Source organism: Schistocerca piceifrons, chromosome 4 (genome assembly GCF_021461385.2).
Source record: "Schistocerca piceifrons isolate TAMUIC-IGC-003096 chromosome 4, iqSchPice1.1, whole genome shotgun sequence".
Classification (NCBI taxonomy): Eukaryota; Metazoa; Arthropoda; class Insecta; order Orthoptera; family Acrididae; genus Schistocerca; species Schistocerca piceifrons.
Genome location: NC_060141.1, coordinates 223,633,387 through 223,646,687, shown reverse-complemented (window position 1 = coordinate 223,646,687; position 13,301 = coordinate 223,633,387). Strand labels below are relative to the sequence as shown.

General features: G+C 38.2%; 1 protein-coding gene across 3 annotated transcripts in view; it reads left to right on the top strand.

Moving 5' to 3' along the window:
• Positions 1 to 4,428: 4,428 nt before the first annotated feature.
• Positions 4,429 to 13,301, top strand: part of LOC124794966 — a 112,638-nt gene continuing 103,765 nt past the window's right edge. Inside the window, exons 1-2 of one of the 3 annotated variants that reach the window (XM_047258694.1) lie at positions 4,429 to 4,642; positions 11,330 to 11,534. In XM_047258694.1, the coding sequence (XP_047114650.1) occupies positions 11,360 to 11,534 (175 nt within the window). In that variant the 5' untranslated portion in view covers positions 4,429 to 4,642; positions 11,330 to 11,359. Of the gene's footprint in view, positions 4,643 to 4,851; positions 4,869 to 11,301; positions 11,535 to 13,301 lie in introns of those variants that run through there. The other 2 variants (XM_047258693.1, XM_047258695.1) reach the window with 2 other exon arrangements.

Genomic DNA, 13,301 nt, shown 5'->3' with positions numbered 1-13,301 from the left:
AGCTGGGCTACAGTCCCGCACACCGTTAGGCCGTCTTCCGCTCACGCCCCAACATCGTGCAGCCCGCCTCCAGTGGTGTCGCGACAGGCGTGAATGGAGGGACGAATGGAGACGTGTCGTCTTCAGCGATGAGAGTCGCTTCTGCCTTGGTGCCAATGATGGTCGTATGCGTGTTTGGCGCCGTGCAGGTGAGCGCCACAATCAGGACTGCATACGACCGAGGCACACAGGGCCAACACCCGGCATCATGGTGTGGGGAGCGATCTCCTACACTGGCCGTACACCACTGGTGATCGTCGAGGGGACACTGAATAGTGCACGGTACATCCAAACCGTCATCGAACCCATCGTTCTACCATTCCTAGACCGGCAAGGGAACTTGCTGTTCCAACAGGACAATGCACGTCGGCATGCATCCCGTGCCACCCAACGTGCTCTAGAAGGTGTAAGTTAACTACCCTGGCCAGCAAGATCTCCGGATCTGTCCCCCATTGAGCATGTTTGGGACTGGATGAAGCGTCGTCTCACGCGGTCTGCACGTCCAGCACGAACGCTGGTCCAACTGAGGCGCCAGGTGGAAATGGCATGGCAAGCCGTTCCACAGGACTACATCCAGCATCTCTACGATCGTCTCCATGGGAGAATAGCAGCCTGCATTGCTGCGAAAGGTGGATATACACTGTACTAGTGCCGACATTGTGCATGCTCTGTTGCCTGAGTCTATGTGCCTGTGGTTCTGTCAGTGTGATCATGTGATGTATCTGACCCCAGGAATGTGTCAATAAAGTTTCCCCTTCCTGGGACAATGAATTCACGGTGTTCTTATTTCAATTTCCAGGAGTGTATATTAATTCAGGGATGAAAGGGTTCATGGTGTCACTTAGTTAATGTTTTTATATCAAATTGACACTTCACACCAATTTTCATCTTTCCAAGTCTAATATTTAGCGCCTTCAATTTTTCGTAAAAACGTGGATTCTGACCAAAATATTATTGTGATCAAGTTGTAGCTTGTAACAGTTGATTTTGATATACATTTGCACATTCTGAGCAATTTTTGGGGTTCTAGCTTTATTATTTAGCGCCACTTGTTTTTTATTTAAAATGGCATACGCAGGAACACATATTCATCTGATTTGACAATTTAAATATTAATACACTGAGGCATATATTGACAAATTTTGAAAAACCAACTTTAACTTTTAATTTCTTCCTTAGATCATGACACAATGCTTTGTATGTTACGCACAGGTGCATTACGATGATGTGCGCTAGTAACAGTAAACTGGGGTAAGTCCCAGCACACTCGCTCGCCTCTGTATTTTTCAAATGATACATGGCTTGTTTCACCACACATTCCACAAAAACTAAATTGGCTTTAACTTTGTGACGTCACTTTCCTCCCCCCCCCGTGGATTAATATCTTTCAACTGCCATCTCATACTTGATTTTCGAAGCAGCGTTAGTGTGTTTTGGTTTTCGTGTCAACAATTTTGCCTTTTGTGTGTTCTGTAGTATTTAAAAATATCTAAAAATTAGTTGTTAGCAGCAATTGTACATTTATTCTACTGTACGAGGAGCAACATTGTTTACGAATCACAAAAACGAGAGCTGCAAATGCGGTTGTTTGAGCATTGCTTGAAACTATGGACGGTATGTGTAAGTGTGTCACCAGCTGTGATTTATTTATCGCAAACGTTAATATAAGGATTTCCGATGCCTACACCTGCAAACATGACAAACTGTTAAAATCTTATAAGAATGGTGCATCTGCAGGTCCATATAGAACCTAAAAAGGTTGATATTTGAAAACTCTGTAGCAAATGTATAGCATACCCCTACGTACAGTCATACCGCAGGAGTAAATATATAAGCATTCAAACATGCCTTCAGAGCTCAAACATCACACAACAACGTTTGAAACTTAGTTTCACTGAAGCTAGTGCTGCATCTCTCATGTTAATGGTTCAAATGGCTCTGAGCACTATGGGACTTAACATCTGAGATCATCAGTCCCCTAGAACTTAGAACTACTTAAACCTAACTAACCTAAGGACAGCACACAACACCCAGTCATCATCTCATGTTAATACGAGACTTTGTTGATAGAGCTCAAAACACAGCTCAACAAGTACTAGAAATTTACTTTTGTTATTCAAAAGTAGATCTCGACAGATTTTCATTTACAAGAAATACAGTGTTTATGATTGTGTCTGGGGACCCTGTGTTATCTCTGCTCAAAACCCAATTCCGAATCCAACATTTATGCTTTTTCATTTTATTCAGTTCTAATCCCATAACTTGGACGACAACACCAAGGTCTGTCCAAGTAAACTCACTCAGTGGTAAATCCTGACCTTTCTGGGGTAGTGGCTCACGATGTCAGGCCACCAGCTGCCTGGCACTTACGCGAGCTGCCACACTCAGTTTTTAAATCTCTGGCAGTTCTTTTCAAGACTTGTGAAAATGACAGCTATGTATTAAATCTATTGTCGGATTTGTCATGCACTGTGTATGTGTTTGCCCTCTGGTCAGACTGTAGGTTGCATCGATTTTACGTCTTTGAGCCTAAATATGAGTTTTTATCTGACAAGGGAACCTTATGTATTGGACATATTCCACTGTTCAAAGGTATTTTGTGCCAGTGGGAACTAGACAGGAAGAAGAAGTGTCAGCAATGGAACTAACATTAACATATTATGGAGTGGAACATCTTCACAGCTTCCTTTGACAAGACTGTGGAAATGCTCCTCTATCTCACTTTTTGTTTCAAGATTCGAAATATCGTCCAAAATTCACTCAGACGAACTAAACTCAATTTTCGACTACATGTGATACTTCAAATAAAGGAAATATGAAATTATTTCCAGGTGCTATTCAGCACTTTGACTAAGAAATGGGGACGACTTCATCTGTTATAGATCTTTATGCAGACTCTGACGAAACATCAGCTTCTAGAGCCAAGAAGCTGAACGACAGTGTCATTAATACTGGTCTTTCAGGATCGCAACTGGTTGCTTTTGATATGGACAACTATCACATCAGTTATTGGAAAAACCTATCTGATTTCGTGGATTTGGAAAAAATGTTGGAAGCACCACATCTTATTGCAGGACATTGTCACATATGTCTACTCTGTACTTCACAATACTGCGAAACATGGACTAAAACTTCTGTCATACGATGTTGAATCGTTATTGGGTAATGTATGCAATGAGTTTTCTTCAAGCGTGAAGGAGGTGAGTGAGTTGAAGAACTTGTTAAGTTCCTGCAGTCAGAGTACTCCACACTATTCCGGCATGTTCCTACACGATTTTTGACTCTATTTTTCTGCTGTAGATAGACTGTTTCAGTTGGACTCCTATTTTCTAAGATAGGGTGAAGACAATACTGCCAAACTTATTTGGACATTTGTAGCCCACGAAAACGACCGTGAAGTGGACGATGAAGTAACAATCCTAAAGATTAAAATTTATTTTGTCCACCATGTTATGCGTTTATTTAATACAATCAAAACACGTAGAAAGTGATTTTATATTGAAAACTGAAATATATTCTTTATTCCTGAAATTGCGTACAGAAATTATTAATAGACAAATAGTTCATTCAGATTCAAGGTATTACAAGAGCTGAAAAAAATGTATGCAATGTGAACAAGCAAAATTTGTCAGAGAAGCTCAGCAAGACTAAACCAGGATTCTAGAATATCTAGAAAAATGGCTTGACTTCAGTGAAGACACAGTTTTCAAGCTTAGCTCTCAGTTAAATTTTGAAGAGCCCCTTAAATGAGGAACATAAAGAAACTCACAGGTTATTTCAACATAAATATAAGCGGTGACGAACTGCTTTCTAAAATAGGTGCACTGATCAACGTTTTGCCATTCATAGACATTTCAACCAAATGGGTAACATTTTTTAAGAGACGCGAAGCACGTAATTTGCTGAAAGTTGTTCAACATGTGCTAGTCGTATCATCGCCCAATGCCTTTGTAGAGCTGATTTTCAGTGTGATGCTAAATATATGGAGTAATGAAAGAAACAAACTGAAAGTAAAAATGGTGAAAGTTGAACTACTTTTGAATTTTAACTACCGTATGAAATGTGCTGTGTTTCCTAAATTTGTCAGATACGACAACGTGAAAGAACTTGTTAAAGTTGTGAAGACAGAGAAGAAGTTTAACTTCAAAATATAACCAGCAAAGAAGTGTCTGGATTCACAGCATTAACAGAAATTATCGTGTTAAATAAATGCATGCTTCCTGTTGTAGCAGCTATAATGTATGTCTTGTGAATAATAATAATAATAATACATTTTTTAGTTGTCCGGTTTTAGCTCCAGTTATAAGACCCTAACTGCGTTATGGGTCTTTGCTTGCCCAGCTTAGGCGTATTCATCCTGTGTCCTGTTATTTTCGCATTTCTGTAATGTTGGTAGACACCTCGTCGTCACGTAGTTATAACAACTTTGCTTAATTTGGTGCGGCGCTTTTGATTTGAAATATTGAATGTTTGTGCTGTGTAATGTGTCAAAGTAATATCGATAATAGTGGCGGTTTCGTGAGCTCTTGAGTTTAGTAGTTTAGTACTATTGTTTGATCCATTAGCATACGCAGACGGTATAAGAGGATTAGCGTTCAATAAGGTAAAATCTTCTTTTGTTTAGTTGCCCGAATTTTAATTGATACGTTGTTACTCAATTTTTGCATGTGGTCTCCTTCCAAAATAAAGAAAAGTTGAAACGATTTTAAAATTAGTTTTATACTGGGTTGAGGTCAAATGTTGCGAACTCGGAATGTAGCGTCTATAGAAAGATGCTGAGGTGAATGTTTTATGCGAAATTCGAGTGCCACGCAGCAATTCACATTTAGGTGAAACGCAATGGTGATGGTTATTGTGTTTATAGTTGACGTGTTCACATACAACTAGGAAAGTTGTGTTAATGAACTGTACATTGGTTAAAGTTTGCGACGTATATCATTGCCATCGCAAAAACATTTGTAACGACGTTTATTTATTTAATAGTTTGAGATGTAGGTCTATGTAACAAGTCGAAGAGCACATTATCTTTGTATTCGTTACACAATGAAGCAATTAGTAAATATATGCGTACAAAACTTTACGGATCGAGTGGAACAGTTTTCAAATTTTAAACATGAAACTTGAACTCGGCATCACTGTGTATAAAAAAAAATTAATTTTGTTGCAACAAACGAACCCACTGATGTAAAATAACAGACTCAAGCAAAACTTCTGGCATGTATGGTATATCAGAAAAGGACATCTCCCGCTGACTGTGTTGGTTGGAAGCTTGGGATCTTTTAAACCTAACGTCATAACAAAACGGAGGTTCACTCATAAAAATGTGCATTTCATTCGTGGAGCTGTTGTTATAATAGTAACTGTATTGGCTTAATTTTAAGACGCATGCCTTGTTATTTTGGGCAATACAGTCCGACCACTGGCACCGTGTAATTAATATATGGGACTTTCATGTCACATGTTAGTTCCTTCACATGCCTTCGTTGTCAGATGTTTGCTTTATACTACTTAGAAATTAATTCTTTCTGGAGTTCTTTTCTGTAATATGTTGTTTTCATGACAAAAATGCTCCGGTAGTTCGTATAAGTGCCTTATTTTATGCTGTTGTTGAATCTCTGCAAGTTACATATTTTGCTACATGTCAGAAATAGTTTTCCTCATCAATGTGGCAATTTAAATTCATGACACAAATAAACAATTTTATGAAAAATACAGACGCTAACCAAGTAGAGAAACTGTTGAGCAACACCGACTGTGCAGCTTTCAGAAGATAGATTGCTGTAGTTGGTTACTAGTAGTGATACTATGTGGTGAGATTTGGCTTGCACCTGTAACAAGGTCGTCGTGCAGTGAGCTTTTATGGTTTGCTTAAATTGGTTAGGCATGTGACTGGAGGGTTCTTTTGAGAAGGGTGCAGTGAATTTGCTTTCCCAGCTTGTGGTTGTTCACTAATGACCTCATCATGGACAGGCCATTGAACTTTCGTATTCAGTCAGGTTAACTGAGATCATCGTTACCCCCTCACCAGGTTTTGATCAAATTATCACCTTTCTAACTTAGGTAGGCATTGAGCTATGCTACAGATAGGTCTGCCACCCAAACTTGCAGTCCAGTAATCAATATGGACTCAAGAAGTATTGTCCTTGTGCTATTCTCTTCCTGTCGATGCATATGGGGCAATACAGTCACTGCATTACAGGCTGAAGCAGATGTTTGGTACTGGTAGCTTCAGCTCACCCTTTCATTCCTACATAAAATTGTTAGAGGTCCATCTTGGCAATGGGAAAATTGTTTCATTGCAGTTTTTTGTATTTTCAAAACTATTCTTGTGCCACATGATATCTTATTGTTAGATCTGCACTCCCAACTTTCCATTCTTAAGCATGTAGTCACAAATGTTTGGTATGCTGTAGCAACATACAGTGAATACATCTGTTCAGTTAAACAGTATGTACATTCTGTATTCATATATATAAATGTGGTAAACTTATTTCGATACTATATTTAACAGTTTTTCACCATTAGTTACCAAATGTGCAATCTTTAGGTATGCGTATTTTTAGCCAAAAACACACAATTTTTGCATGTCATAAATACATTAAAAGGTGTAAACAGAAAGAACTCCATCCAGTGGTAGCATGTCAGTCAAAACCCATAGTAAATTTAAATAAACATAAACTGAAGCTAAAAATCAATATTATTAGTATAGCCGACTATCTGCCAAATGGCCATGCTGCAGATCACCAAAGTCGGGCTGGGCTGGGCTAGCACTTGAATGAGTGACCATCCTGTCTGCTGAGTGCTGTTAGCAAGTGGGGTCCACTCAGCGCATGTGAGGCGAATTGAGGAGCTACTTGATTGAGAAGTAGCTGCTCTGGTTTCGTAAACTGACATACAACCAGGAGAGTGGTGTGCTGACCACATGCACCTGTGTATCTGCATCAAGTGAAGTCTGTGAGCTGAGGATGACACAGCAGCTGGTTGGACAGGTGGCCCTTTGTGGGCCGTTCAGACGGAGTTTAGTTTAGTTTTTACTATCTAATCGGGCACAGCTCTTCATAAAGGTGTTTTTTAGATCTGTTGTTCACAAGTAGTATAGGTAATGTCTGTGTTATTCTTCTTAGATACCTGGAGCTCGGATAATCGTATGTCGTATTCCAAATGCCTTTTGTATTGTACTGTTTGCAGATTATGATAGGCCTATATTTTGTTATGACAAATATTTCTTGAGAATGTGTTATTAGAATTGACCTAGTTATTCTACTTTCCATGGCTTCGATGCAGAAAGCTGTAGGCATCTGCCATATCAATTCAGGCAGGCTAGAAAAAAATCATACCTTCATAGCCTTGGATGTTTTTAAATTTACCATGTGTTAAAAGGAGGACTAAGTAAGGAACATGTATTTTTTTGTTTTCTCAAAAAAAAAAGATTTCTGCTCAGAGATACAGCCCTCCAAAGATGACACTGCGCGTACCATTTTGAAGATGCGAATTTTGGAAAATTTTTTAAAATTCTGTATCTCTGCAACAGTTCTAGATATTTTGTTGTATTTTTTTTATTTTAAAGGAAATTGATTTATGGTTACGAAGAAATCCTCCATTTGGACTTACCTGTCAAAGTTCTTTCACTGTAGCATTCCAAAAATTATAATAAAAAAAATTCCAGAAATGTCTAGCCATAAATTTTTTTTTTCTGTTGATTAGTGCCATATAGTTCTACATTCTCTGAGAAGGAGAGCTTCCACTTTTAGGTTTTATAAACAATAGAAATTTTTGCTATACATAAAACATGTTTTATTACATTATCACATGACAAGCTCATAAAAATCAAAACCTAGCCTTGTTTAACATGATTTTAGTTTTGTAAGATTAGTAAGAGACTCATTTTTTCCAAGCATTTTAAATGGTTCCAAAATGTATGTGAAAGGTCCAAAGACTATAAAAAAGCTTCTGTGTACTTGGTTTTGTACTGAAATTAGCCAGTCAATCAACTAAAAATGTGTTCCACTGCTTCATTATCTTCCTTTGATGTAGAGGGATGCCTTCCTGTTGAACCAATAGGAATTGGAGTACTCACAATCTTCAAAACATTGTGGACAGGACGTGAGCACTGATGGCATTGTTGCTGTCCTTCAGCTTGAAACCTTTATCCAGCAGCTGGCCCATGTGGTAGTATAAAGTTCACTATAAGTTCATTTAGCTTATAACTGGTGTCTATTATATCTGCCATCCACCAGTCTCTCTCACACACACACACACACACACACACACACACACACACACACACACACCCCTTGCCAGGTTGTGAATCTGGATATTATCCTGCTGTTTCTGAGGTGTTGGCTGAATGAATGAAGTTTCTTCTTTCTTGCTTTTTAAAATGTGTGCAGTATGAGTTCGCCCATCACTTTTAGTCCAAAATGTGTCTTCTGAATTCCTTTCACAGGAGTAGTTTGTTTGGACCATTCTTCTTTTTTCTGCTCACGGAATTCTTAGATTTCCTCTTTAGACTGAAGAATGAAGGCTGTGGATGTGTAAGATTTCACAACTCTCATAAAATCCTTTGCATTCTGAATCGCAGCTGTATTTGGTCTGGAAAGATTGTTTTGTAGCATGGTGCTTCAGCAGGCCGCCTACACCATCACAAGGCCCCTTCCCGTGACCAGTAGCCACTGTACATCCAGTCAGTTGGCGCAAGCGACTTACTCAATTCAAACAGCTGGTAATGATTTTCAAAATGACTAGGAGTACCATCAGAAATGATAATGATCTTCTTTGCCCCTCTTTGCAGTTGAAGAATTTTGCGCATTGCTAGCGAAGCGTGTGCAGAGTCATGCCCTGTGTCATAACTGCAACACTTGTGGTCTTATTTTGAAAATATGTCGCTCCTGAAAAAAATTGAAACCTGGTCATTACTCCAGTGATACCCTTGTACTTCTTGTGGAATAATTGCAGACCAGTTCTCAGCAAAATCACAGCGAAGCACCAAACGTAGTTCTTCAGCCTTTACACAAACTTTCACTTCTGCAATGTGTTGTTACAACTACTTCAAGTGCTGGTGTGTTACTGCTTTCACTGAGCAATTACAAAGTTCATCAATGATACTGTCGAAGGCAACAGTTTTCTTAATTCATTTATTTTCCTCCCATGTCGCTTATGTAATTTCTGCAGAGTTATCTGCTACGTCTTCCAGGCCAAGTATCGGTAAAGACAGTCCTCCCTTTCCAGGGCAGTCACCACATTCTGGAAACAAACAAGTGTCTCGCTTTACGTCACAGACTGCTAATGACTTCACATGCCCAAGGTGTCACGTCACATGCTCAAGTTACCACACAAAGATCAAAATTCGCGCAGTACACATATAAACAGACATCTCTAGGTAGGTGTGGAACTATCCACTTAGGTCGTAGTGCATAAAATTTTGATCTTTCAGTGAGTGAAGTTGTATAGTTGCTCTTATAATATGCAAAAGTTTCTTTAACACTGAGAGTCGTGTACCTCTTCACTTTCACAAATTTTTGACCTTCGACTGCTGCAGTTATAGTGTCTTATTTGTCAGCACTCTGCTGAGAACAATTCCATTTATCTTCCACTATTTGAACTTGAGCTGCTTCTACAGGATGACCATAACAGGGTTCTGGTCTTCCGAAAATTCCTTTTATGGACCTTACATTTCTTGATTTGTCTACCATGTACTTTGATTCTGATGGAACGTGGTTCAAAATTGTTTTCTTTGAAAATGTCTCTGGAATAATAGTTAAAACTAGCACCTTTTCACTGGAAGATGGTCAGTATTCAACAGCTTAATTGATATTTGTGAAAAATTCCTGGCAGGAGGTGCAAGAGTGCTTTGGTTCATTTTCTTCTGTCAGCACACTTCACTTTCCTGTGACCCCAGTCAGAAGACAACTCTCTTCAGTAAACAAATTAGCACTGAACAACTACAATATAGAAACCTGCCATGAACAACCCTGACAAAGAAACTGACATAAAACTACAACAAAGTGTAAGAAATAACTGCAACAAGGAAAGTGAAAAGAAATAACTGCATCAAAGACAATACAAAAAACATTGTAAGAAAGAAATTATTAAGGAACAACTTCAGTGAAGACATGCATTACCCTTGAAAGTTAAAAATTTTTTTTTAAAAATAAAACCTGTCAAGCTTAATAGTGGAAGCTCTCCTTTACAGAGAATATAGTACTGCATGGTACTAATCAACAGAAAAAAAATCTAACTTTTCTGGATCAGAATGTTTGAAAAAAATTTCTTTAAATTATAGGAAAAAATTCAAAAGGCAATAGTAAAAGAACTTTGACAGATATGTGTCCAAACAGAGGATATCATTGTAATCATACAGCAATTATCTTTCAAATAAAAAAACACCTCTAACAAAATATCTAGAACTGGTTAGAGATACAGCATTTTAAAAAAAATTCCGAAATTTGCATCTTCAAAATGGTGTTCACAGCATCGTCCTTGGAGGCCTGTATCTCAAGGCAGGTTTTTTACGTAAGCCTGAATTTTAACATATGCTAAATTCAATAACATCAGAGACTATGATATACTATGAAGGCAACTCCGTACATGAAGTGATATGCATTATGCCTGTACTGTCCTTGGACACTTTAAAGTTGGTTAAGTATAATGTGTTAGTCTTTTATATAGTAACTATTAAAAAGTTTGTAAGCTACCCTGAAGTCATTCTGTTTGGCACTAAACTCTTGAGATGTTGAATTAGTATTGCTTTACCTTCCTCTTTGGAGGGACATATTTACAACATCACTGTAAATGAACAACAGCTCAGCTTACTGAGATACAAACTGAGAGCTTTTGTTGCTTTTTGGATTTGATGTCTTTAAGTATTTGTTAGCCTTATGTGTGGAATACCATAAATAAGACATTAAGTTGCAGACAGGTTGAATTAAGATACTTACATAAAGCTTTCATCCACAGCCTTCGTCAGTAAAAGAGAAATACACACAAGCAAGCACACCTCACCTCATGCATGCATAATTGTGCGTGTCTGCAACTTAACGTTTCTTGTTTACAATAAGTAGCAATCTGTCCGTTCCTGCATTGTTGTTACTTCTACCTGGAGTTTCTATTGTTTGTTTGTGTGTGGAATAGCTGTTTGTAATCCGGAGATATTTTCTTTACTGTATTTCCTATATAAGTCTAGAAAATTAATCACATTTTAAGCAGATCTTGCCAGATTTTGTGTTTGCATATCTGTATTGTATCTTTAAGTAACTGTTACAGATTGGTGGCAAGTAGTGTTTCTGTTCAGGCTGTGGAGTAATTGCCGTGGGAAGAGGACATGGACTACTTACAGAAAGTGCTTGCAGAAATTTCAGTGAAAGTGGATAATTTTCCTGTTGGAGCAGCAAATGTCCATGACAGCGTTTCACTAGAGTCTGAAATAAACACAATACAGTCCAAGGTACAATGCACTAAAGCTGATGTACTCATCTTACAAGCACTGACAGAAATTGGTGAGTTGTTCTGCTGCTCCTGCTCCATGTGCTTCAAGCATGCATGACATATTTAGCAAAATCAGTTTAGTTTTTTGATAAACTTCAGGAAATCACTAATATTTAATTTTAATGTTGGTCTTCACAGAAGCATCAGATTCCACACGACTGCTTTGATCCATGGCATCATCAGTGTGGTGGAAATGGCTAGTTCCAGCGTACACAAAATGACAACAATGACGTCACTACATACACGCACAGACAGATGCGAACAAAATTAAAAATGACACAATAACGTTTCCAAAAGTGAAATGGAACTAACGGGACAACCACAGAAAATTGGGGGTATAGGGCAGGGTCAAGCTAAATATACAGCAATAATAAAATGCTGCACCATTCCGAAACAAATAATATCTGAAAAAATTTAAACTACAGATTTCTGCTACATTAACAAAACCACAAGAATCGAACATTTCCTGTGACCTATGTTGCTCAACCACAAAAAGAGAGAGAGAGAGCTACTACAGGGGAATGGGACATATATAGCTCAACTGCAGCTGTGGATACAAAAAAATTAACAGCTACAATTTCCAGAAATGGAACCAAAACGATCAGCTCAAAAACCCAAATACCCCATATTCACTACATGTATTAAAACACAACTGATGTATCATAAATACACAGCACACAAAACATCACAATTACTATAGAATAACACCAAAACAAAAATTACTTACCAACAAAAGCCTCTGGTCATACCACCTAGGTTGCTACTGTGTGTGTATGCACACACACACACACACACACACACACACACACACACACACACACACAGAGAGAGAGAGAGAGAGAGAGAGAGAGAGAGAGAGAGAGAGAGAGAGAGAGAGAGAGAGAGAGACTCTCATAAATCTCCCAAGTTGTTGCCACAAACATACACCTAACATATCCAGCACAAGACTTAAAAATCTTTCAGTCTTATCCATACATACCAAAATAACAATTAAAAAAGTTAGACTTCTTTCTGCACAACAAACACCAACCTAATTACCTAACAAAAATTCCAAACACGTCAACAAAAAGAAAACCTTAATAACTCACGGAAAATACTTCCACAACCTATGTTATCACACCAACTATCTAAACTCAAAACCGTGTTAGCACGATGACAGTGAAAACTCAAATAAACCCAATACCACACATTAAGCTCAGCACATTCACATCCACCACCAGAGGGCATCATCAGATATAACAACACGACATGTACAAACACAACCAACTCAAACTGCATGCTGTAGTGGCGTTGCACACCACAACTCTAAGTCACAGGTCGTAGCGGTCATGTGGAATTGCACAATTCCTTTGTACTCTCACATCATGCTTTGTGGAACATAACTTAAAAGTTAGCAGTGCTTCATTTGCCGATTGATCATACTAACGATATGAGACATATAATGACTGTACATATTTAAACAAAATTACAGTTTGCTTACAGGTAAATGTTCGATTCAGAGACAAGGATAAAACAGTGATAAATGGCTATTTTTTCCACCGCTAATAACTGGCATCGTTAACCCACAAATCTTGCAGATAAAGACAGAAGACACAAATTTCGTATGTCCATCCCTTACTGCTGAAAAACTAAGAAACAGTTTATAAAAAGGAGACATTATTTCTGAAGTGAATTTACCCTATTATACTGCACAAGAAATGTGGTTCCACTCAAAATGTTCTCAGCACTTGTCTTTATTTCCCTTTTTAACAATTACAACAGTGTTAAATGCAAAATGG